General features: G+C 45.1%; 1 protein-coding gene across 2 annotated transcripts in view; it reads right to left on the reverse strand.

Annotated features, from left to right (window-relative positions):
• Positions 1-27,182, reverse strand: part of MKNK2 (MAPK interacting serine/threonine kinase 2) — a 310,400-nt gene that overhangs the window by 260,050 nt on the left and 23,168 nt on the right. For both annotated transcript variants that reach the window (XM_069977913.1, XM_069977912.1), the window contains exon 2: positions 8,269-8,454. In XM_069977913.1, the coding sequence (XP_069834014.1) occupies positions 8,269-8,319 (51 nt within the window). In that variant the 5' untranslated portion in view covers positions 8,320-8,454. The remainder of the gene's footprint in view (positions 1-8,268; positions 8,455-27,182) is intronic.

Consider the following 27,182-nt stretch of genomic DNA (forward strand, 5'->3'; position numbering starts at 1 on the left):
CCGGCGCCGGTGCACTATTCTGCACCATCGCCATAAAGAGCTGATGGCAGCAGAATGGAGCCCATTAGTGATCGCCGTAAAAATCCGTATCGGCGGTCACTAATAACATAATACATGTATTCTCTGGGTCGCTACGGTTACGGCGATACCACATTTGTGTGAGTTTTTTTTAACTATTACCGCTTTGGCGCAATAGAAACTATCTTCCTAGCCAAAACCCACAAAAACTGTAGCCACATTGCAAGATCCATAGCGTTCTCATCTTTTGCGCGACAGAGCTGGTTTTGGGCTTATTTTTTGTGGGAAGATCTGTAGTTTCTATTGATACCAAGTTTTATATGTACATGACTTTTTGGTCTCTTTTATGACGTATTTTCTAAAGTGGATTGATAAAATACAGCTATTCTAGTACTGTTTTTTTTTTTTTTTTTACAGCGTGTGTCGTGCGATATAATTATTGATATAGTTTTATAGATTGGGTTGTTACGGACGTAACGATACCAAATATGTATAGGATTTGTGTTTTTGATCACTTTTATGTAATGTTTTATAGTGTATGGGGAATGTAATGCATCTTTATTATTGGGGGGTCTGTGTTGTGTTTGGTGCACACTTTTTTCACTTTTTTTTATTTTTACACTAGTGTACATTACTGTACACTAGTGTAAAATACTTTGATCACTGATCAGGTACTGCAATGTATTGTATCATACCTCATCCTGAGCCACGGCCACCCCTGTCAGCATCAGGCATCTCCATGGAGACCCCGGGGACCTTCATTAGGACCCCGGAATCACCATGGAGACATCGGGACCCCGGACGGCGCCGCGGGACATCGCGATCATGTAAGTGACCCACGGCGCCGTCTGGGATCCACCGGGACCCGTTAGATGCCGCTGTCATGGTTTGACAGCGGCATTTACCGGGTTAAACTGCCCGGAGCGGAGAATCCTCCGCTCCGGGCAGTTACAGGAGGGTGTCAGCGGTCACACTGACCGCTGATCACCCGTCCTGCAGCCGCCGCCGGGCGGTCATTTATTCCGATGCGCCCACCGTTAAAAGGCGTACGCATCGGAATAAAGCCCATTAGTGGCCGCCGTGAAAAGGCAGCATGGCGGTCACTAAGGGGTTAAAAGGCCTCTGTGTTGCCAAGACAGTTGCAACCCCCCACAAGTCACCCCATTATGGAAACTACACCCCTTAGGGAATGTAACAAGGGGTGTAGCGAGCATATGGACCCCACTGGTGACGGGCACAAATGTGGAACAATGTGGCGTGAAAATAAAATGTAAAATTTTTCACACTATAATGTTGGTTTAGCCTTGAATTTTTCATTTTCACAAGGGGTTAAAAGAGAAAAAAAACACACAAAATGTGTAGAGCAATTTCCTCCAAGTCCGTAAATACCCCACATGTGGACATAAAGCGCCATGTGGGCGCAGGGCAAGCCTCCGAAGGTAAAGAGCGCCATTTGTATCTTGGAGGCTGGATTTGGCTAGAATGGATTATGAACGCCATGTCGCATTTACAGAGCCCTCGTGCTGCCAAAGCACTGGAAACCCCCCACAAGTGACCCCATTCAAGGAATCTAACAAGGGGTGCAATGAGGATATGGACCCCTTGATGATTGGCATATTTGTGCCGTGAAAGTGAAAAAATGAAAATTTTCCCTTTCACGTCACATTGTTCCACATTTGTGCCCGTCACCAGTGGGGTCCATATGCTCACTGCACCCCTTGTTAGATTCCTTCAGGGGTGTAGTTTTTCAGAATGGGGTCACTTGTGGGGGATTTCCAGTGTTTTGGCAGCACGAGGGCTCTGTAAATGCAACATGGCCCTTTAAATCCATTCCAGTGAAATTCAGCTTCCAAAAGCCAATTGGCGCTCCATCTCCTTGGGAGGCTCGTCCTGCGCCCGCTTGGCACTTTATGTCCACATGTGGGGTATTTCCGTACTCGGAAGAAACTGCACTACACGCTTTGTGTTTTTTTTTTCTTTTATCCCTTTAAGAAAATGAAAATTTGAAGGCTAGAACAACGTTTTAGTGTAAAAAATTATTTTTTCTTTTTTCACGCCACATTGTTCTGAAAATCTGTGAAGCACCAGTGGGGTCCAAATGCTAACCGCACAGCTTGTTACATTCCATGAGGGGTGTAGTTTTCTAAATGGTGTCCCTTTAGGGGTGTTTTTTAGGTTTTGGCACCCCAGAGCCTCTGCCAACCTGAAGTGGTACAGTCAAAAATGACCAAATAAAACACAGGCGTTGAAATTCACTAGGCGCTCCTATATATCTGAGGCTTGTGGTTGCGTCAAATAGCGCATTAGGGCCACATATGGGGTATTTCTATAAACTGCATAAACGGAGCAATCAATATTGGGGTGCATTTCTCTGCTAATAGGTTTATCATTATGAAAAATATTGGATTACAATAAAATCTCTGCACAGAAAATTAAAATTTTCAAATTTCTTACACACTTAGCTTTTATTTTTGTGCCTTCCCTAAAGGGTTAAAAAACTTTCTGGATGTGCTTTTGCAGAGTTTAAGGGGTGCAGTTTCTGAAATGGGGTGCTTTGTGGGGCTTTCTAACACACAGTCCCCTCAAATACACTTTAAACCTGAACAGGTCCCTAAAAATATCTGATTTTGAAATTTTACTGAAAATTTGGAAATTTGCTGCTAATGTTTTAAGCTTTCCATTGTCTAAAAAAAATTAAAAATAGTTTAATAAAAGCTGCCACCATAAAGTAGACATGTTGCTAATGCTATTTAATATATAATTTATGTGGCATAACCATTTTCTGTATAAGCAGAAAAGTTTCAAAGGTGAAAAATGCATTTTTTCACAATTTTTCAAGTTATTTTGGATTTTTTCATAAAGATTCATTAGACGTATCCACTCCAATTTACCATAAATGTAAAGTACCATATGTCACGAGAAAACAATCTCAGAATCAGCCGCATAGTTAAAAGAATCCCGAAGTTATTAATGACTAAAGTGACACAGGTCATATTCATAAAATATGCCTCGGTCCTTAAGGCCATTTTAAGCCCGGTCCTTAAAGAGTCACTGTCGTATTTTTTTTTTTTGCAGAAATCAATAGTCCAGGCGATTTTAAGAAACTTTGTAATTGGGTTTATTAGCCAAATCTGCCATTATCTGCATGTAAAAAGCCTTTTCCCAGGTCCCCCCCTCCTTCCTCTTTTTCATCCACTCTGAAAAATCTGAAAATTGTGACTTGTTGCAGGAGACGTACCCTGTCTGTTCTAGGGAGAGGGGAGGGGGGAGGAGGAAGGAGGGAGTTAGCCGGCAGCAGAAAGCAGATAACAGAGGATTACAGGCACGGAGCTGGGTGACAGCTGTAATCCGAGCTCAGACAGGTCACTGGTGACTGTCACAGGAGATATCCCGTGAGGGATTTGTAGATTAACTCTTTGTTGTCCTGTTTTGGTCTTTTCTTTAGCTCTCTCCATAGGAGAACAATGAAGACAGGGGGGAGAGCTTCAAACTGCTTTTTCATGATAAAAATGCATTTTTCGGATAATAAACCCAATTACAAAGTTTCTTAAAATCGCCTGGACTATTGATTTCTGCAAAAAAAATTTCACGACAGTGACACTTTAAGGGGTTAAAGTATAAAGTGCTGTGCCTCAAGGTGCAAAAGTATTTAGTCAATCAATCTATATATTAAAAATGAAAGTCTGTCTGTCTGTCCCAAATAGACTTCCAAACACCTGAACCGTTTGACCCCAAATTTGGCACACAGATACATTGGGTGCCCGGGAAGGTTATTGCGAAGGTCCCGTCCCCGTCAGATGTACAGGAGAGAAGGGGAAGGGGAAAGATTGGCGCCCCATAGAAATGAATGAAATGAAAATCTCCACACTGCACACAGGTGATATAATTAGCTGCAGCTGCCCAGCAGTTGGGAGCCTTAGCAACCAATAGGATTACTACTTTCACGGGGAGCTGGAATGTGAATGGTTGCTAGGGCCAGCTGCCTCACAACAGATCCACAGAAATAATTGGTAGACCCCCTACTCCATCTATACAGTACATGTATACAGGACCTCCTACTCCATCTATAAAGGTATACAGGGCAGTATTACTAGCTGCTGCTGACCTAAGCACTAAACCTGAAGATGCCCCATTCCTCACTCACCAATTAGCATCAGGATAGGTAGGTAATAGCTCCAGACTAGGGATGGTCCGAACAGAGTTCGGTTCGGGTTCGTACGATCCCGAACCCTCTGTAATGATTCCCGCTGTCTAATCACTCCGTGGAGCGGGCGGATCCAGCGGGAGGACTGCCTGGAAAACTGGGATACAGCCATAGCCATAGGCTGCATCCCAGTTTACCAGGCGTTCCTCCCGCTGTATCCGCCCGCTCCACGGAGCGGTCAGACAGCGGGAATCTGCTGCCGAGCGTTCGGGTTCATACGAACCCGAACCTCGGCAGGTTCAGACCATCCCTACTCCAGACGTCACATTTAACACCGCCACACCACACCTGACCAATACCGCCATACTGTGACTGGATAACACTGCCATACCAGACCTGAACAATGCCGCCATACTGTGACTGGATAACACCACTATACCATACCTGACAGATACCGACACACTGTGACTGAATAACACTGCCATACCAGACCAATACCGCCATACTGTGACTGGAAAAAAACACCAGATTTTCTGAACGGGAGGGTACTGCCCCTCTGCAAGTTGCTACCCTAGGCACCAGACCATGGGTGCCTAATGGTAAATACGACCCTGCAGGTATACAGGACCCAAAACTATACACTACAGGTGCATGGGACCTCCACCAACTATATACTACAGGTATACAGGACCCCAAACTATACACTACAAGTATACAGGACCCCAAAACTATACACTACAGGTATACAGGACCTCCACCAACTCTATACTACAAGTATACAGCACCTTTACCAACTCTATACTACAGGTATACAGGACCCCAAACTTTACACTACAGGTATGCAGGACCTCCACCAACTACATACTACAGGTATACAGGACCCTCAAACTATATACTACAGGTATACAGGACCCCCGAACTATATACTACAGGTATACAAGACCTTTACCAACTACACACTACAGGTATCCAGGACCCTCAAACTATAAACTACAGGTATACAAAACCTCCACCAACTATACATTACAGGTATACAGCACCAACTATTTACTACAGGTATACAGGACCCGCGAACTATACAATACAGGACCTTCACCAACTATACACTGCAGGTATACAGGACTTCCCAAACTATACAGTACAGGTATACAGCCCCCCCAACTTTACACTACTGGTATACAGGACCTCCCTCAACTATACACTACAGGTATACAACCCCCCCCCCCAAATACACACTACAGGTATACAGGACTCCCCCAACTATACACTATAGGTATACACCTCCCCCCACCCCCCAACTATGCACTACAGATATGCGGGACCCCTAAAAACTATACACTGTAGGTATACAGAACCCCTCCAACTATGCACTACAGGTATACATTAAAGGGGTAGTGCGGCGGTAAAGAATTATTCACAGAATAACACACATTACAAAGTAATACAACTTTGTAATGTATGTTATGTCTGTGAATGGCCCCCTTCCCCGTGTCCCACCACCCCCACCCGTGTACCCGGAAGTGTGGTGCGCTATACAACCTGTCACGTGCAGACACCAGTCTCCGATCTTTATTCAGTGACTTCTTCGGCCGGCCGGCAAACAGCTCCGTCTGTTCCGAATGCCGGCCGCCCTATGCAGCGTCACCTGATGCTCAGCCGCGATTGGCTGAGCATAACTGTGCTCAGCCAATCGCGGTTGAGCACAGTTGTGACGCGGCAGAGGGGGGACGGGCGGCAGCGACTCGGCAGTCTATCCGAAGATAACGTTTGGCACAAAATGGCGGACGGCCCTCGACACGGATCAGGTAATGTATAATGCACCAACACTGCCGGGTACACGGGTGGGGGTGGTGGGACACGGGGAAGGGGGCGATTCACAGACATAACATACATTACAAAGTTGTATAACTTTGTAATGTGTGTTATTCTGTGAATAATTTTTTAACGCCGCACTACCCCTTTAATTCCACCGAGGAAACAATACCTTTAGATTGGCCTCCTGGGCACCTTAGAACAAATCTAATTAACACACTGACACTTTATACCTGGGCAGCGCCGGGTACATTTTCTAGTATGATATATTGTGAAAAAAAAAAAAAAAAAGAGTAAATAAATACAAAAAAATATGTTGAATAAAAAATTCATATCACCATGTGCACGGGAAGGGAGAAGAAACTGGGATGACCCATGATGCCCTGCGCGTTACGTCCACCAGGAACTTCGTCAGACGAACCTCTGACAAAGTTCCTGGTGGACGTAACGCGTAGGGCATCATGGGTCACCCCAGTTTCTCCTCCCATCCAGTGCACATGGTGATATGAATTCTTTATTCAACATATTTTTTTGTATTTAAAAATTATTTTTCACAATATATCATATTGATTGACTAAATACTTTTGCACCTTGAGGCACAGCACTTTATACTTTAAACTAGATTTGCATTTCCAGGGAAATACATAGTGCTTGAAAAGAGTGCCCCTTTACCAGTGACTTCCAGAGCTCCCCTTTACCAGTGACTTCCTTTTAAGAGAAACTTTAATCCTGGGTGCCATCCCTTTAAGAGTAACTTGGCTCCCGTCCCTTTAAGAGCGATCTGGGTCCCTTCGCTCTTAAGGGGACCCAGGTCGCTCTTAAAGGGACCCATTTAGAGCGACTTGGGTCCCTTTAAGAGCGACTTATGTAATTCCCCTTACAAAGCGAGTTGGGTACCGTCCCTTTAAGAGCGGCTTGGGTACCGTCCCTGCTACATGCCTGCCTCAGCTCTGCTATTTTACTGACTGAACTCTGCTTCTTGTAATGGTAACGATCATTGCTTGGTTACCATGACAATCTTACTCATGTCAGTGAGACAAAATCGTTAAGGACCTTCCATGTATTACATCTTCTATTGGCCAATAGTGGACATGTGACTTTGGATGGTGTGATACATTGCCTGACAAGACCTTAGAGTTCCTATTGGCTGCTATATTTCAGCTATTTGCATATGTGCTGTGATTGGCTGTCAGCGGTTAGAGTGCGGTCATCATTTCCAATGGGCCATTATTTTCTATGGGAAATTTCGGGTCTTTAAAACGTAAATTTCATAAAAACGACAAATCTGATCGAAACGAAAAATTGATAGCACAACTCACACCGCCGAGGGCTTCTAAACGCAGTTTGAACAGAGTCTGTGCGCAAAGCGGTTCGGGGAAGAAGGAAGAAGATAGAAGAAGAAAGAAGGAAGGAAGAAGAATACGGATTACAATATAGTGCTTTTCAAGCACTATAATTATGGATCTTTTTCTTTTGTATACATAGTTGTTTATTGATTATGGAAGGTAGGATTTACATGTAAAATTGGGTTGTGACCCTGGGGTTTTTCTTGTATTGACTGGTTCTCCCATGTTGTTTTTGGTTTTAATTGTTTTTAATCATGTATAGGGATTCTAGTCCAATTTCTGGTTTGTAATACTAATCATGTTTGTTCAATAAAGATATACCCATTTTCTATATATTCGGGTGTGCGCCTGTTTTGCTTGAGGCTTACTATTTTTCTTTCTTGGATGTGATTACTTGTTTAGTATGCCTTAGGCGGCACCCCAGTCGGTAGTGCAGTCTCCTCCCAGCTAAGGGAGTCAAACATCACATCTTATGTAGCTTAGCCTCTGAAGACCACTGCCCACAGAAACTACATAGAACATGCAAGTATCAGAGCTGGATCGTAACTGAGCCTGTGTGTCACTTACCAAGGGAAAGCATGGCACCAGGATGCAGTTTTTGAAGAAGGCAAGCCGAAGGAGACAATATGATGCAATGAGCAATGCTCCTCAGAGAAACCTTGAATCCTGTACACTCACGAACATTGCTTTCATACACACATTCTTCCTAAACATCACAACCACCACAATCTAATCCTGCATTTGTGGCATGTGCTGGTACAAGTGCAATCCACGGAGGTCCCACTTTACAACCCCTACATGATTAGGTGCCAGATACACTATCCAAGGTACTATGGAGTCAAAGCTCAATGCAGCATATATAGCACAATGGACCCATCTAATATTTGATCTATGAGATGTAAAATAATGGGTCACAATAAAAGCAATTTAAAATTAAAGTGAACTCGCCTTAAAAGAACGATGAAAGCCTTTCATTTCAGGACTTTTCTTCTGTACCATACTTGCAATTTATGGAATCTATGGACAAAAATCTTTCACAACTTCAAGAAGTTAAATACTGTCAGAATATGTAGATGAAAGTTTGGAGTAAAGGCAGAAAAAGAACTGAAGACCTCAGAAGGCTGGAAAGAGACCCTGTAAAAGAAAATAAGAAAGAATGTATTAACTGAAATAGAAAGACATATTGATAACTTTTACCTTAACAGCTTTTTTTTATTATTATTTTAACCCCTTGCCTCCTTAGCCTATAATGACCAGGGCCTATTTTGCAAATCTCACCTGTGTCTTTTTGCGTGGTTATAACTCTGCGGTGCTTTTAACTATCGCGTTTATTCTGAGATTGTTTTTTCGTGACATATTCCTCTTTATGTTTATGGTATACTTTGGTTGATACACTGAGTAGTTTTTTGCAAAAATCACAACATTTGTGCAAAAATTAGAAAAATTTACAATCCTTTATATTCAAAATTCTCTTTTTCTGAGAAAGATAGTCATGCCACATGAACTAATTATTACTGTAACATCTAGGACATGTCTACTTTATAGTGATGTAATTTGGTAAACGTCTTTTTACTTGTTAGGATGTTAGAGGACTTCAAAATTCTGCAGCAATTTTTCTAATTTTTAGGAAAATTTCAAATTCAGACTTTTTTAGAGACCAGTCCAGTTCTGAAGTGGATTTGTGGGGCCTGTATGTTAGTTACCCCCATAAATCTCTCCACTGTAAAAACTGCACCCCTCAAAGTATTCAAAGTGACATTTCATAAGTTTATTAACCCTTTAGGTGTTTTGCAGAAATTTAAGCAAGTTGGAGGGGAAATTTTAAATTTTCATTTTTTTGGCAGCTATTACATTTTAAATAATTTTTTCATCTAACACAGCAAATACTAACTGAGAAATATCACTCAATATTTATTCCCCTTATTCCAATGTTTCAAGAAATCCCCCATATGTGGCTGCAGTGCGTCACCTGACTCAACCACAGGCCTCAGACATGACAAAGACCTAGTGAATTTTGTGGCCTTTTTTTATTTCAGGTTTTTTTTAGCCATTATATCATGTCACAGAGGCCTTGCGGTGCCAAAATATTTGTGTAAGACAAGTTGACGTTTCCATCGGTACCATTCTGGGGGACATGTTACACCCTGATCATTATTTTATTTTTTATGAGGTGGTACAAATAAAAAACAATTTAGCAGCTGTTTTTCACCATTTTCTGTACGCCCTTTACTATACATTACTTATGACATGTTAACTTCATTCGTCAGGTCAGTACGATTACAGCGATATCCTTTTTATATGGCTTTTGTTATAGTTTATGGCATTTATACTATAAATACTGTTCGTGTCTTGCATAGTGTAAGACGTTCTTAGTGGTACACCTTTTGGGTACATGTGATGTTTTGATAGCTTTTTTCTATTTTTTATAGGGGGCGGGATTAACAAAAATCGTCATTTTGGTTAGTTTTTTATTTATTTTTTGAATGGCGTTAATCGGGTGGTATAATTAATGTAACGGGTTAATAGGCGGGGTCATTACAGACACAACGATACCAAATATGTGTATCTTATTTATAGGGGATCATTAATAAAGGGGGATAGGGAATGTGTATATTTATTTTAATTATTTATTTATCTGTGTGTGTGTGTGTGTGTGTGTGTGTGTGTGTGTGTGTTTTTTTTTTTTACTTTTGCAGGTACATATATAATGCATTACAGCACATAAGCTGTGCTGTAATGCATTATAGAGTGAATGAGTGTCAGTGTTGCACACTGACACTCATTCAAACGATCAGGTCCCTGCAGCTGATTCAAACGATCAGTGCAGGGACCGGATCGTTCAGCAGTAAAGGGAGGGTGAGTGTATTGAATCCGGGGGGGGGGGGGTGACAAGGGAGGGAGAGGAAGCGGGATCGGGAGGAGAGGAGAACGGGGAGCACGGGGGGGGGGGGGGGGGGAGCACGGAGGAAGCTAACACGGGGAAACACGGAGGGAGTTGACACGGGGCAGGCACGGGAGGAACACGAGGGGGGGGGGGGAAGCACGGAGGGAGCTGACACGGGGCAGCGTTTATGGGGTTAAGTGCCCGGGGGGAGCACGGCTCCCCTCTGTGCAGTGGCAGCAGGAGGTGGCTGTGTGACACAGCCTCCTCCTGCTTCCCGATCGTATATAGGGACAGTGGGGGGAGGCAGAAAAGGCATGACGTCCAGGGACGTCATGTTGCAGAATGGCACTGCTTTTCATGACGTCCCTGGACGTCATATTGGGGGAAGGGGTTAATGACCCCACTGCCTTGTCACATTCTCTTTTTTTAATTCATTGAAAAACATGTGTATAGCCACAAACCAAGGATAGGGAACATGTCACTGTCCTTACCTACCAAACATTCTCCTATGACCCTTATAAACAAAATGATCACTGTAAATACAAATGTGAACAGCGCTCCATAGTGTGATTTCCACAGTTACAACTACTGCGAGAGAAATTGGAGACTCTCACCTGAATGAGTTGTGCAAATGCAAGGCACAACTCTCAGCAATAAGTATTAGTATGTAGGTAAATGAACCGCAGCCACTCCCAGGGACCAAATTGGTTACTCAAAGCAACAAATACCTCCACTCCAAACCTTGGATAACATCGGGCGCAGGTCCAAGATAAGTAATAAAAATAGTTATAAAAGTTTATTTATTAAAACACAATGCGTTTCGAAGTTGTGGCGACTTCTTTCTTAAGTGTCCTTGAGAAACGCGTTGTGTTTTAATAAATAAACTTTTATAACAATTTTTATTACTTATCTTGGACCTTGCCCGATGTTATCCAAGGTTTGGAGTGGAGGTATCTGTTGCTTTTTATAAACAAAGTGTTATTAATTAATTAGGGTAGGAGGACATGGATCCATCCATCCATCTGAGCACAATGGTTTTCCGAGCAATGAATCTCTCAGTCGGAGTCTCTCAGGAAAATTTATGAGTGGTGCGTCCAAGCCTCTTCATCAAGCAGCCCAAAAAGGCATATTGATGGATTTTAAGGATAGGATTTTATCTGGATAGTGAGAATGGCGGAAAGGGTCTGGGTTACCTCCTCCTAAGAAAAGGGAGAGATAGTAGGGCATGCCCATACCATGTGCCAAAAATCAGCTGGTTCAGATTGGCACTTGAAAGCTGGTATGCGGCCCATGTGATACAGGCGTAAAGATGTCAAGTATGCCTGATGAATATAGTAAAGTTGTTAAAGGAGAAATCCGGCAAAAAGATTTTATTAACCCCCTCCCTCCGCAGGACGTACCGGCAGCACAGGACCGCGGCTATTAGCGGGTGGCGCCGATCGGCCACGCCCGCTAATTAGGCCAGTTAGATGCAGTTGTCAAACATGACAGCTGCCTCTAACAGTCCTGCATGCCCCTGTCCCTTGTGTCTGGATCTCCCCCCGCGATGCGATCATGTGTGTGTGTGTGTGTGTGTGTGTGTGGGGGGGGGGGGGGGGGGGGGGGGGGGGGGTTCCGCTGTACTGAGCCGGCCGGGGCTCAGCATCGGAATGATGCTGATCCTGGCTTGGCAATGTATTTAGAGGGTCTGCAGCAGACCATTATAATAGAGCACCGATCTGATGGATCGGTATTCTATTACATACACAGCTTTGATCTCAATGGGATATCAGTGCTGTGTATATAGTAGTCCCCCAGTGGGCTTCATATTACTGTATGTGGAAAAAAAAAAAAAAAGTTTTTTTAATAAAAAACCCTACCCAAATAAAGTTTAAATCACTCCCCTTTTCCCATTTTATAAATAAAAATAAATTAATAAAATAAACAAACATATTTGACATCGCCACATGCGTAATCGCCCGAAATATTAAATCACATTCCTGATCTCGCACGGTAAACGGCGTAAGCGCAAAAAAATCCCAAAGTGCAAAATCGCAATAAAGAAAATATACACATTCCCCATCCCCCTTTATAAATGATCCCCTATAAATAAGATACACATATTAGGTATCACCACGTCCGTAATGACCCCGTCTATTAACCTGTTACATTAATTATGCCGACCTATTAATGGCATTCAAAAAATTAAAGACGAAACAAAATGAAAATTTTTTTTAGTCCTGCCCCATAAAAAAATATAGAAAAAAAGCTATAACGTCAAATGTACCCAAAAGGTGTACCACTAAAAATGTCAGCCGCAAAAAAAACTTTATAAAATGGATATCGCTGTAATCGTACAGACCTAACGAATAATGAGAACATGCCATATGTGACATAGCAATGGGCGTACAAAAAAATAAATAAAATAAAATGATGAAAAACAGCTGCTTAATTGTGTTTTTTCTTCGTACCGCTTCATAAAAAAAAAAATTAATTATCGGGGTGTCACATGTCCCCCAGAATGGTATTGATGGAAACGTCAACTCGTCTTAAACAAATATTTTGGCAGCACAAGGCCTCTGTGACATAATGGCTAAAAAAAAAACTGAAATAAAAACAGGCCCCAAAATTCCCCAGGTCTCTTTCCGGTCTGCGGGCTTTGGTTGATTCAGGTGACGCACTGCGGCCATATATGGGGGATTTCTAGAAACATTGGAATAAGGGGAATAAATGGCAGGTTCCATTTCTCAGTTAGTATTTGCTGTGTTAGAGGACAAAAACGAATTAAAATGTAATATCTGCCAAAATACTAATCGGTCTTCCTTTCTCTAAGCTCTCCCCTCTTCAGTCTATCCTGAATGCAGCAGCCAGGCTAATCTTCCTCTCCAGCCGCTATACTGACGTCTCCCCTCTGTGCCAGTCACTGCACTGCTTACCCATTAAATATAGAACACAGTTCAAACTCCTCACCCTCACCCATAAAGCTCTCCACAACTCTGCCCCTCCACACATCTCCTCCCTTATCTCCACCTACTATCCTTTCCGTGCTCTGCGTTCTGCTAATGACCTTACACTAACCTCTTCTAAAATCAGAACTTCTCATTCCCGCTTTAAAGACTTCTCTCGTGCAGCACCAGTTCTCTGGAACTCCCTACCCAAAGACCTCAGACTTATTTCCAACATCTCCAGTTTCAAGCGTGCCCTGAAGACCCATCTCTTCAGGTGTGGTTATAACATTTTGTAATCTCTTCTCCCTCTATCCCTTTTCCATCCTCTCTATAACTTCTTTTGTGCTAGTTACACTGTCCTTGTTATCTGAGCTCAGAAAATGGCTTGTGACTGGCTTGCCCAGTCCTCTATAGGCACTTAGAGATTCTATGTACAATGACTGGAAGATTGACAAATAAAGCACTTGTTGCCTCTCGTGTTACTCCCAGTGATCCTAGTCTGTACGCTCTTGAGAGCAGGTCTCTAATTTGTTATTAATTTATTCATTGTATAATTTAATATATAACCTGTAATGTATTTATAAATTTAAATAAGCGCTGCGGAATCTGTTGGCGCTATACAAATTATTATTATTATTATTATTATTTTAAATTTCCTCTCCAACGTGCTTACATTTCTGCAAAACACCTAAAGGTAGGGCTGGGCGATATTGACCTAAACCAATATCACGGTTAATCGTACATGTAGCCGCGGTAACGATAATTGAACAATATTTATGACACGCCCCTTTTTACACCCACCTGGCCGTGCCAAACTGGCGATATCTTGTTTCAAATAAAGTAAATTAAAAAAAAAGTTAACTCACTGTGCAGGGACCCAGGCTATGTACACACTACTGGACATGTATATACAGATACTATGTACACACTACAGGACATGTATATACAGGTATACGGCTATGTACACACTACAGGACATGTATATACAGGTATACAGCCATGTACACACTACAGGACATGAATATACAGGTATACAGCTATGTACACACTACAGGATGTGTATATATAGATATACAGCTATGTACACACTACAGGACGTGAATATACAGGTATACAGCTATGTACACACTACAGGACATGTCTATACAGGTATACAGCTATGTACTACCGGGCACAAAGTATATATGACAGGTGACATTACAGGGACACAGTATATATGATGGGTATATAGTATATTCTATATAGGTGACAGTACAAAGGCACTGTTATGGGGACACTATGAATGGCACATTATAGGGGGCTGTAGCTGGCACTTATGGGGACACATGGTGGCACTTTATAGGGGGCTGGTATCAGTCACCACTATACAGGTTGCCATAGATGGCTGCAGTAATCCCATTCCCTGCCTCATAGTATGCAGTCATGTGACCCCCACTCTCCCTATCCTCACTATACAGGGGCACTAATCACTTGGCTGTAGTGACCACTGATCTTCCCTCTGCACATGCTTTCAGACGCAGCGCCAGACGGGTTGGGGGGCGCCCTGAGACTGCGTATTGTGCCGTGGGGGGGCCGCTCTGAGACGCCGGGGGGATGAGGGTGGGGGGGCAGTTCTGAGACGCCATATTGTACCGTTGGGGGGGGGGGGGGGGGCGGGTGCTTTGAGACGGCAGGCCGGATGGGAGGTGGGCGGCTTGAGACGCTGGGTAGGTGGGGGCCACTGAGATGCCGGGGGCGGGTGGGAGCCGCTCTGAGATACCGTACCAGGCGAGTGTGTGTGTGTGTGTGTGTGTGTGTGTGGGGGGGGGGGGGGGGGACTGTTTTTACACGCCAGGCGGGGGATAGAGTGTGGCAGGTGCTCTTAGGTACACGGTGCCAGTCTCCTATGTGCGGTCTGCTCGTCGCTGCACAGACAGCACATAGGAGACCTCCTCCAACCTGTTCAGGGCTCAGACGGGAAGATAGTAAAAATACCGCAGATACCGTCCTGGCAAAGTTAACCGACGCCAGTGACTATCGGTATTTTCACGGTATACCGCCAAGCCCTACCTAAAGGGTTAATAAACTTATGAAATGTTACTTGGAATACTTTGAGGGGTGCAGTTTTTACAGTGGAGGGATTTATGGGGGTAACTAACATACAGGCCCCACAAATCCACTTCAGAATTGAACTGGTCCCTAAAAAAGTCTGAATTTGAAATTTTCCTAAAAATTGTAAAAAATTGCTGCAGGATTTGAAGCCCTCTAATATCCTAAAAAGTAAAAAAGGACATTCACCAAATTACGCCACCATAAAGTAGCCATGCTGTAGATGTTGCAGTAATAATTAGTTTGTGTGGCATGACTATCTCTCAGAAAAAGAGAATTTTGAATAAAAAGAATTGTAAATTTTTCACATTTTTGCGAAAATGTGTTTTTTACAAAAAACTACTGAGTGTATCAACCAAAGTATACCACAAACATATAGAGGAATATATCAAGAAAAAACAATCCCAGAATAACCCCGATTAAGGCCAAAACAGGCAATGGGTTAATAGTCCCACCATGGGGAAATTCAGTGTGTTACAGCAGCATAAATATTACACATAAAAAGCTAAAAAAGCTAAAAAGGTAAGGTAAAGGCAATACGATTAAAGTAGACAAAGGGAAGAAAAAAGAAAAAAAAAAAAAAAGGAAGATACAATAAAAACATTAGACTATTTTAGTTCTTTTTGTGGAGTGATCTTTGCATAGGTCGGTGTTGGTTGTACAGCCTAACCGCTGCAGGAAGGAAGGACTTCATATATCGCTCCTTCTCGCTCTTTGGGTGAATTAAACGGTCACTGATAGTACTGCCCAGTGCCATCACGGTCTCGTGCATAGGATGGGAGTCATTCTCCAGTATGGAGCTGACCACTGACAAAATCCTTCCCTCCCTAAGGGCCCTATTCCACAGTAACGATAATCGGCCGATCGGCCCCACTTGGCCCGATTTGGCCGATTATCGTTTGGTGAAATAGAGAGAACGATCAGCCGATGATCCGGTTATCAGCTGATCGTTCATTTAGGGCCAGACCTAAAATCATCGTTCCCCCACCGCGCATCGCTACGGTTGAATAGCGGTGCGTGGCGGGCGACCGACGATTTGACAGCAGCATACATTATAGATAGAGAGTACGGGACCCTGGGATGAAGACAGCGCGGAGAAGACCTGCAGGTAATGTATTACTGCTGCTGCAAGGACATCGGTAACAATGTCCTTGCAGCCCTCGCTCAACGATCATCGGGCCGTGGAATAGGCCCAGTAAACGAGCGGCGATCTAGCAGATCGCCGCTCGTTTACATCGTTGATCGGGCCCTCCTCGGCCCGTGGAATAGGACCCTAAGTAGCAGGTAGGTGAATTATACCTGAAGTCTGCAGTGTACAGTGTGAAGAGGAAGGGAGCAAGAACTGTACCCTGAGGTGCCCCCGTATTACAGATGACAGTATCTGACACACAGTCCCTGGCTCTCACATACTGAGGTCAATTTGAAATGTAGTCTAGGATCCAGTTTGGGAGATGGAGATCCACTCCAACACAGGCCAGCTTTTCTCTCAGTAGCCTTGGCTGTGTGGTGTTAAAAGCACTGGAGAAACCGAAGAACAATATTCTCAGTGTTCCCCGGTTTCTCCAGGTGAGAAAGGGCTCTGTGTAGAAGGTGGATGATGGTATCATCCACACCAATGCCCGGCCATAAAGCAAACTGGAGAGGGTCCATGGCTGGGCTATCTAGAGGGCGGAGATGTGTGAGAACCAATCTCTCCAAGACCTTCATCAAGTGGGATGTCAGTGCTACAGGTCTATAGTTGTTCAGGTTCCTTGGATGTGGTGTCATTGGAACTGGTACCACACGATTTCCACAGTACCATTTCTAGCTTCAGGCTCATATGAAACATATGTGTAATAATACCACAGAGCTGGTCCCCATAAGTCTTAAGTAGCCGGGCACTGATGCCATCTAGCCCTGCAGTCTTTTCAACCTCGATCTTTCTGAGTTCCTTTCTCACCTGGGCACTTGTGAAGATCAGCCTGGAGTCAGATGACTGACTGTTACATTCACTGATCTGGAGGTGAGAGCTCCCAGCAGGAGGTGAGGTCTTTGTTAGTGTAGGAGAGGGGACTGATGCTGGGATGCTGGGGTGGGAGGAGCTGGTGTGTGATCAAACCCTATCTAAGAATAGATTGAGCTCATTAAGCCACTTTGTATCTCCTTCAAAGTGTATCACATAGAGATAGATAGATATACACACACACATACACTAGGGATGCATGATGCACAGAAATAGCGATACTACTATCGATATTTCGGGCAAAAATACGGTTAGGTACCAGGATTTTCTGGTATCGATACTTTATGTTAAGCTGCATAATAACGCAGCTTAACAAAGTATAGAGCAGAGAACACGGCCGGCGGCTATCTGAGCGCTAGCCATGTCCTCTATGTGCCGCTCCTTGCCCCCTGCCCCCTGCGGTCACCTCCTGAGCTCACCCTCCCTCCACTCCCTGCGGCGCCAAATTCAGATAGCCGGCACACAGCGATAGCTAGTGCCGGCTATTTTACAGGATTGACACCTCTGTCATAACTGACAGCGGCATTTAACCCCTCCCGAGCCACTCCAAATACATCAGGAGTGTGCTGCATCTGGAGCAGCCCCCACTGCTAGTGGTCCAGCGGGCGGCAGTCATCTAACCAGTGCCCCCCCCCCGGGACCCGCTGATGTCCTCCATCTGCTCTCCCCCCATGCCACGGTCCTGCATTGCAACCCCCTCCCCACCCACTGGTGCAGCAGTCCATCACCCGCTGGTACAGTGGCAGTGGATCTGGTTTGGGACTTGGGGGGGGGGGGGTTCCACAACTGCAACTATCAGTATACCTCCTTGTGCGCAAGAAGGTGTGCTGGCAGTTGTAGTGCACAACAAGGTATGCTGGGAGTTGTAGTTGTGCAGCAGCATCTTTCCAATATAACAACTCCCAGCATACATTCTTGTGCACAAGGAGATATGCTGGGAGTTGCAGTTCTGCCGCAGTAGCCTCCCAACACAAAAACTCCCAACATACCTTTTGCACTACAACTCCCAGCATACCTCCTTGTGCAGGGAGTTGTAGTGCACAAGGAGGTATGCTGGGAGTTGTAGTGCAAAAGGTAGTATGTTAGGAGTTGTAGTACACAAAGAGGTATGATGGGAGTTGCAGTTCTACAGCAGCAACCTCCCAACACAATTCCCAGCATACCCCCTTGTGCATCATAGCTGCAGTCTGGGCGGGGGACATCATATTTGTATTTTTGAGCATTTAAAAAAAAAAGGTATTGAACTGGTATCAAGTATCGAAATAAAAAAGCTGGTATCCTTATCGAACTCAAAATTCTGGTATCATGACATCACTAATATATACACATATACATATACACACACACACACACACACACACACAGTGTCGGACTGGGGTACCCTGGGCCCACCAAGGAAACTGATTCTAGGGGCCCATCCTACATACAAAGACATAACCAGCGCTAAACCTTTCACCAGCGACTTTGCATAAAGCTGTATATGTAACGATCGATGCTCGGACACTGCCAGTCACATATGCAATTGTTTTGTGGCACCATATGCAAACAGCATAGAATGTTTAGAATTTTTTTTTTTTTTTTTTAAGGGTTTTCTCTTCTCCAGAAATTCAGTTCATTGTTGCTTGCTGCATGTTAGTATGGGAGAATAACCCTTTAAGTGAAGCAGTAACTTCTATGAACCTGACGGTTTTAGGCCAAGTGTGGCCCTGAGCAAAACTTAAAAGTGGGGCCCCAAGTGCTCAGATATTGTATCACAACATAGCCTGACAGGAGCATTGTTAGTTACAAAATATCAAGAGCACAAGCCCTGTACACCTCTCACTGTGGAGAGGCTGCTGTGCTATAGCAGGAGAGAGCTTCCCCCCAGGTATTATACCTAAGAATATGCAGTATAGGGGGGGGGGGGGGCACTATAGCACCGTTCAGCACAAACACTGGGGGCAGCAGAGAGGCCGGTGTCGCCCCTTACTGCTGACACTCAACAGAAGGGCTATGTAAATAAAAACTATATGTTCCTACAAAAAATATTTAAGTCTCCAGAGTACCCCTTTAAAGCTGCTCCAAATGTTGGCTGCAATTTTCAGTGTGTGCTAGCCATAGACTCTTACTGCTGTGTCTAAGCACAGCCTTACACCAGTTAATCATAAGGATTTCTCACATATAAGTGGATCATCATTATAATGGCAACAAAGGGTAATGCAGCACTCGCTCTCTATTCTGCCCAATCTGTCAGTGGACATGGAGGGACACTGCTGCACACCCGCTGGGATAGCGCCTCACACATGGGTGAAACTTCCTGATACCCAGCTGGTATTATATACATATCCTGATTTATTTATAAGGAGTATGCCAGATAAAATATTGCTTTAGATGCACTGATAAAAAAAATAAAAAAATACCCCAAACTTGCCTTCACTCTGGCTGTTACTTTAGTGACTAGATAGTCTTGGTAGGGACAGCCAATTACCAGCCGTAGCGCTGTCCCTCCTCAGTGTGATTGGCTGAGCGGCTGTAACTGCAGAGACCAGTCTTGCTTGGTAGTAGCAGCCAGAGCGTTAAGTGAGGGACCACATTGTAGGAGGAGCCCAAAGAAGGCCTGGAAAGTATGGGGAATTCTATTACCAGTGCGGCCCCAGCAAGATTTAAGAATTCTGTTCTCCTGAATACCCCTTTAATACATGTGCAGCAGCATAATCACTCTAACGCACCGGGCCCGTAGCGGATTTAACGCTGCGGATTCGCAGCGATATCCGCTGCGGATCCAGTGCCATTCATCCCTTTGAGAGCACATACTCGCAGCGGGATTGACATCCCGCTGTATGCGAGTTAACCCCCCCCGAAGCCCACCCCCAAGAGCATACGTTACCTGCTCAGCGCAGCGGCTGAATGTGAGGCTCAAGACTCCACTCAGCCAATCACTGCTGCCGTGCACTGATTGGCTGAGCAGGACCGAAGGGAGCCGGGAGCCTTACATGCAGCCGCGGCACCAAGCAGGTAATGTATGTTCTCAGAGGTGGGCTGCAGGGGGTTAACTCACAGCCAGATGTCAATCTCGCTGCGAGTATGTGCTCTCATAGCAATGAATGACACTGGATTTCGCAGCGTGAAATCCGCTGCGGATCCGGTACGTGTGAAGGCACCCCAAGACCCCGTTCAGGCATCAGTATACTGACAATGATTATGGACAGGATTACTGATGTATGAATTGAGCCTATATATATATATATATATATATATATATATATATATATATATATATATATATATATATATATATATATATATATATATATTATTGTAAGCACATCTAGTGAACTAACGGTATTTAATACCAGGAAGTAAGATAAGGAGAGTAGAGAGCTAAAGCTACAGTCACAAATTCTGTGCATTCTCTATAGTTGCCTCTGAATGACAGATTGGCCACCACCCTGATAGGGACGGCTTACATGGCAGAACTATGAAGGTAGCAACCATAGTAGGTGCACAATTTAGAGAATTCAACTTTACAAAAGAGGTGATCGGCAGTTAGTGATGGACATGGAAGGGGCTATGGAAGATTGAGCGTGGTCACATTGTGAAGTGTCACTGTCATTTTAAAAAACTTTTTATATGTCATAAAGACATCTCCAAAATTTTGATCGGTCCGGGTCTGAGTGTATTGATCAGGAGAACTATCATTCTGTCACTGAGGCTTTAGCATTATTTCTGTCCTGTGACATCACTGGGTGATTTCTCACTTCTGTGACATTATGGTGAGCATGGCCCCTATATGGTAATTATGGTAATTACTCTTGTACTGTATTATCCATGTACACCACATTCCTGTAGTTTGCACTGTACAGTATCCTTGTGCATCACATCCTTGTGCATCACATATACACCCCCTACACATATATAGACACACATCACACATGTGTTCATGCCATTATATACATACCATATACACACACCTTACACATATACATGTCATACCTACATAAAGTTCACATAACACATATTTGTATACTTACACACATAACCACACTCACCCTTCATGAAGAGCAGGGGGGACAGGTCTCTAGGAGATGTATGTGGCAGGGATTAGGTTGCTGCACAGTGTCTGCAGACATTTCCTGCAGCCCTCCCTCTCTGTCCCGACCAGGGAGCTGGATACTGTAGGTGGAGGCCTGTCTGCTCTGAGGGAGGGGAATGATTTTAGGGAGCTCCACATGCAGACACATCACACAGCAGGAAGCTTTGTGTTAAAGGCAGCCTGTCATGGCTACTGCAGGGGCCCCTCTCCCCTCCTGCTGTGTCCTGACTGAGCAGCCTGCTTCCTCCCGACTGCCACAGCAGGAAGAGGAAGACTAGGTCTGGCCATATGCACAGAGGAGCTGGAGGAAGGGGGAGGGGAGCACACACAGAGCTGAAACAGCAGCAGCACAGTCTCTGTGAGCCTCTGCTAGTGGCAATTAGCTGTAGAGGCTGACTCTGAGATGCTGCAGGGAGTTTCTAGTGCGCTCCTGCCCTGACTCAATATTGTAACTGTGGCAGGGGCCCCCAGGGGATTATTGTAAATCCGGCAGGTGGAGGGATTTTAACTCAGCACAAGCAGAGAGGGGAGGTAGATATACGCATGCTCGAACTGTTACATGGACGGACAGAGGAGCCTTCATTAGAACCAGCAGAGGGTGCCATTCATATTATGGAAGGTAATTATCTTTATAGGGGGTGATTATTTTAATGAAGTGTGCATTGCAAACATGTTTAGGTTCCTGTTAAACAGGGGTCTCAAACTCGCGGGCCAACTGCGGCCCTTGGGACACTAGTTTGCAGCCCCCACCTCAATGGTAGCTTTCCTGTAAGTGCAGCCCTCATCAGCTACTCAGCCGCGATTGGCTGAGCTTAACTTTATGCTCAGCCAATCGCGGCTGAGCAGCTGATGACGCAGCAGAGGGGGGCCGGCATCAGGGAAGGCTGCAGCTGTTCGGCCGCTCTCCCGAAGATGACAGAGAGGTGGGCGGCGGCGGTGGTGGGAGGTGGGCGGTGCAGGGGCCTACAGCCGCCTAGCAGCCCCCTAGCGTCCCTGCCGCACATGCAGCTCCCCGGTCTCTGGAGAAGGCCGCGGGGACTGCAAGGTGATCGCGTCGCTGCAAGTCCTGGGGCTGGAGGAGGGGGAGGGGTGTGTGCCCAGCTCCCCCCAGTCCCCTTTGTCACCCCCAGTCCCCTGTCACCCCAGTCCCCTCAGAGACCCCCAGTCCCCTGTGTCACCCCCTGCTCCCCTGCTCCCCCCAGTCCCCTCTCAGAGACCCCCTGCTCCCCCCAGTCCCCTCTCAGAGACCCCCTGCTCCCCCCAGTCCCCTCTCAGAGACCCCCAGTCCCCTTTATCACCCCCCTGCTCCCCCCAGTCCCCTGAGACCCCCAGTCCCCTCAGAGACCCCAAGTCCCGTGTCACCCCCTGCTCCCCCCAGTCCCGTGTCACCCCCCTGCTCCCCCCAGTCCCCTGTGTCACCCCCCAGCTCCCCTCTGTCACCCCTGCTCCCCCCAGTCCCCTGTGTCACCCCAGTCCCCTCTCAGAGACCCCAGTCCCCTGTGTCACCCCCAGTCCCCTGTGTCACCCCCCTGCTCCCCCCAGTCCCCTGTGTCACCCTCTCCTCCCCCCAGTCCCATGTGTCACCCCCCAGTCCACTTCTTGTGAAAAACCTGATGCGGCCCAGCCTCACCCAGAGTCTACCTCAAGCGGCCCCCGGGTAAATTGAGTTTGAGACCCATGCTGTTAAGTATATTAAAGTCAATTGGTGGCAGAACCCCTTTAATGTGCCATCTTATTTCCAACCTCTTCTTTTTAAAGTCCGCTCTTGCCGCATTGCAGAGCCTTAAATAGTCCTCTCACCACTTACTCCCTTTTAGTACACTCCCAACTCCTTTTTATGTTCCACTAGAAAATGTACCCGGCCCTGCCCGGGTATAAAGTATCAGTGTGTTAATTAGATTTGTTCTAAGGTGCCCAGGAGGCCAATCTAAAGGTATTGTTTCATCTGAGTTAATCAGTGGAATTAGTGTATACCTGTAGTGCATAGTTGGAGGGGTTCTGTATACCTACAATGTATAGTTTTTAAGGGTCTAGCATATCTGTAGTGCATAGTTCGAGGTGGGGGGGCTGTATACCTATAGTGTATAGTTGTGGGGGGTCCTATATACATGTAGTGTGTAGTTTGGGGGGGCTGTATACCTGTAGTTTATAGTTGAGGGAGGTCCTGTATACCAGTAGTGTATAGTTTGGGGTCCTGTATACCTGTAGTATAGAGTTTGTGGGGGTGCTGTATACCTGTACTGTATAGTTTTGAGTTCCTGTAAACCTGTAGTGTATAGTTTGGGGTCCTGTAGTATAAAGTTGGTGGAGTTCCTGTATACTTGGTGTAGTTTTGGGTCCTGTATACCTGTAGTGTATAGTTTGGGGTCCTGTATACCTACAGTGTATAGTTTGGGGTCCTGTATACCTGTAGTATATAGTTGATGGAGTTCCTGTATACCTGTAGTGTATAGTTTAGGGTCCTATATACCTTTAGTATATAATTGGAGGAGTTCTTGTATACCTGTAGTGTATAGTTTTGGGGTCCTGTATACCTGTAGTGTATAGTTTGGGGTCCTGTATACCTGTAGTATATAGTTGCTGGAGATCCCGTGCACCTGTAGTGTATAGTTTTGGGGTCCTGTATACCTGTAGTGTCCTGTATATCTGCAGGGTCGTATTTACCATTAGGCATCCATGGTCTGGTGCCTAGGGTAGTACCCTCCCGTTCAGACTTGCCAGAAAATCTGGTGTCTTTTCGAGGGGGGGGGGGGTATGGCAGTTTTGGTCAGGTCTGGTATAGCGGTGTTATCCAGTCACAGTATGGCGGTATTGGTCAGGTCTGGTATGGCAGTGTTATTCAGTCACAGTGTGTCGGTATTGGTCAGGTCTGGTATGGCGGTGTTATCCAGCCACAGTATGGAGGTATTGGTCAGGCCTGGTGTGGCGGTGTTAAACGTGACATGCGGAGCTATTACCTACCAATTCTTATGCTAATTGGTGAGTGAGGATGGGGCATCCTCAGGTTTAGTGCTTAGGGCAGCAGCAGCTGGTAATACTGCCCCGTATACCTGTACTGTATAGATGGAGTAGGGAGCCCTGTATACATGTACTGTATAGATTGAGTAGGGGGTCTACCAGTTATTTCTGTGGAGCTGTTGTGAGGCAGCTTCCCTAGCAACCATTCAGATTCCAGCTCCCTATGAAAATGAGTAATGAAGTAGTAATCCTATTGGTTGCTAAGGCTTCCAACTGCCATTTCTAATTATATTACCTCTGTGCCACCCATGTGAGTGCCAACCTGCTTATCACACGGCTCGATTATTGTGCGGCAAGGGCTGTGCACAACTCCAGCAAAAAAATGTTTTAAAGTGTTGTATTGACCCCCAAAAATTATACAAATCCCCAATATACACATATTACGGAAAATGCACATAAAGTACTTTTTTCCCTGCACTTAAAACTGCATCAAGGCTTCACTACCTGGATAAAATGGTGATGTCATGACCCAACTCTCAGAGCTGTGCGGGCTGTGGCTGCTAGAGAGGATGATGGCAGGGGCATGCTCAGTGTCCCTCCAGTGCCCTGTGTACATCAGTGTCCCTCTACCATCATCCTCTCCAGCAGCCCCAGCCTGCACAGCACTGGGAGTCGGGTCGTGACATCACCATTTTATCCAGGAAGTGAAACCTTGATGCGGTAGTAAGTGCAGGGAAAAAAGCACTTTATAAGCATTTCCCGTAATACGTGTACCCCGATTTGTATAACATGTCGGGGTAATACAATACATAGTTGAAAATTTCGCCAGACTTCTCCTTTAAAGTGTCACTGTCGTGAAATTTTTTTTTGCAGAAATCAATAGTCCAGGCGATTTTAAGAAACTTTGTAATTGGGTTTATTATCCGAAAAATGCATTTTTATCATGAAAAAGCAGTTTGAAGCTCTCCCCCCTGTCTTCATTGTTCTCCTATGGAGAGAGCTAAAGAGAAGACCAAAACAGGACAACAAAGAGTTAATCTACAAATCCCTCACCCGTTATCTGTTCTGACCATCACTAGTGACCTGTCTGAGCTAGGATTACAGCTGTCACCCAGCTCCGTGCCTGTAATCCTCTGTTATCTGCTTTCTGCTGCCGGCTAACTCCCTCCTTCCTCCTCCCCCCTCCCCTCTCCCTAGAACAGACAGGGTAGGTCTCCTGCAACAAGTCACAATTTTCAGATTTTTCAGAGTGGATGAAAAAGAGGAAGGAGGGGGGGACCTGGGAAAAGGCTTCTTACATGCAGATAATGGCAGATTTGGCTAATAAACCCAATTACAAAGTTTCTTAAAATCGCCTGGACTATTGATTTCTGCAAAAAAAAAAATACGACAGTGACTCTTTAATCCCTTGCCTCTTTAGGGTATATTCACACGAACGGGCTCGCAGCGAGATTCTCGCTGCGAGCCCGGCAGGTCCTGGCAGTTCCCATACACTACATACTTGCTGCGGTCTAAACGACCGCAGCGAGTATGTAATTCTGCCGCCCTTAACCCCTTCTGCTCCCGCCCGGCTCCCCTGCTGTAAGCATACTTTACCTGTCCTTGCTGCACGGGGTCCCGGCGTCCTGCTCTCCCGTCCGGCCAATCAGTGGCTGCGGCTGGGCAACACACTAATTGGCTGGACGGGAGAGCAGGACGCCGGGACCCCGTGCAGCAAGGACAGGTAAATTATGCTTACAGCGGGGGAGCCGGGCGGGAGCAGAAGGGGTTAAGGGCGGCAGAATTACATACTCGCTGCGGTCGTTTAGACCGCAGCAAGTATGTAGTGTATGGGAACTGCTAGGACCTGCCGGGCTCGCAGCGAGAATCTCGCTGCGAGCCCGTTCGTGTGAATATACCCTTAGCCTGTTTTGGCCTTAATGCCCAGGGCGTATTTTTCAAATCTGACCTGTCTGACCTGATCTGACCTAGTGATAACTCTGCGGTGCTTTAAACTAGGGCTGGGCGATTAATAGAATTAATCTGATTTCGCCCAGAGTGTTTGAATCGATTAGATTTTTTGTGAAAATCGTAAATTCGATTTTCACAAAAAATCATTGCGGGCGGTGCGGTACGCGGGCGGGCAGCCCCCCCTCGGTCCCCCCCCGAAGTCAGTCATCCCCAGCTGCCCCAGTCCCCCCCCAGTCAAACATCCCCAGTCCCAGTCAAACATCCCCAGTCCCAGTCAAACATCCCCAGTCAGTCCCCGTCAGTCGCAAGGGAAGAACTGTTACACTGGTAAGCAATACAGTTGTTGTCTCAATCATCATTACAATAGTATCTGACGCTGTGAGAAAAATGTTGTTTATTTAGCAAAAAAAAAAAAAACAGATTTAAATCGAGAATAGTCCAGATTTCTAAAAAAAAAAAAAAAAAAAAGATTTTTTTGGCCATATCGCCCAGCCCTACTTTAACCCCTTCAAGACCAAGCCTATTTGCACCTAAGAGACCAGGCTCATTTTTCAAAATCTGACCTGTCTCACTTTATGCGCTTATAGCTCAGTGATGCTTTAACGTATGCTAGCGATTATGAGATTGTTTTTTCGTCACATATGGCACTTTATATTAGTGGCAAAATTTGGTCACTACTTTGTGTGTTTTTTGTGAAAAACATCAAAATATCATGAAATATTGAAAAAAATTAGCATTTTATGAACTTTGAAATTCTCTGCTTCTAAAAAAAGAAAGTTGTATTACATAAATTAGTTACTAAGTCACATTACCGATATGTCCTCTTTATTCTGGCTTCATTTCATAAACATTTTACTTTTTTAGGGTGTTACGGGGGTTAGAAATGTATCAGCAAATTACCACATTTTCGTGAAAGTTTCCAAAACTGATTTTTTTAGGGACCAGTTCTTATTTTAAGTTGATTTAGGAGGTTTGTATACT

This window comes from Dendropsophus ebraccatus, chromosome 7 (genome assembly GCF_027789765.1).
Source record: "Dendropsophus ebraccatus isolate aDenEbr1 chromosome 7, aDenEbr1.pat, whole genome shotgun sequence".
Classification (NCBI taxonomy): domain Eukaryota; kingdom Metazoa; phylum Chordata; class Amphibia; order Anura; family Hylidae; genus Dendropsophus; species Dendropsophus ebraccatus.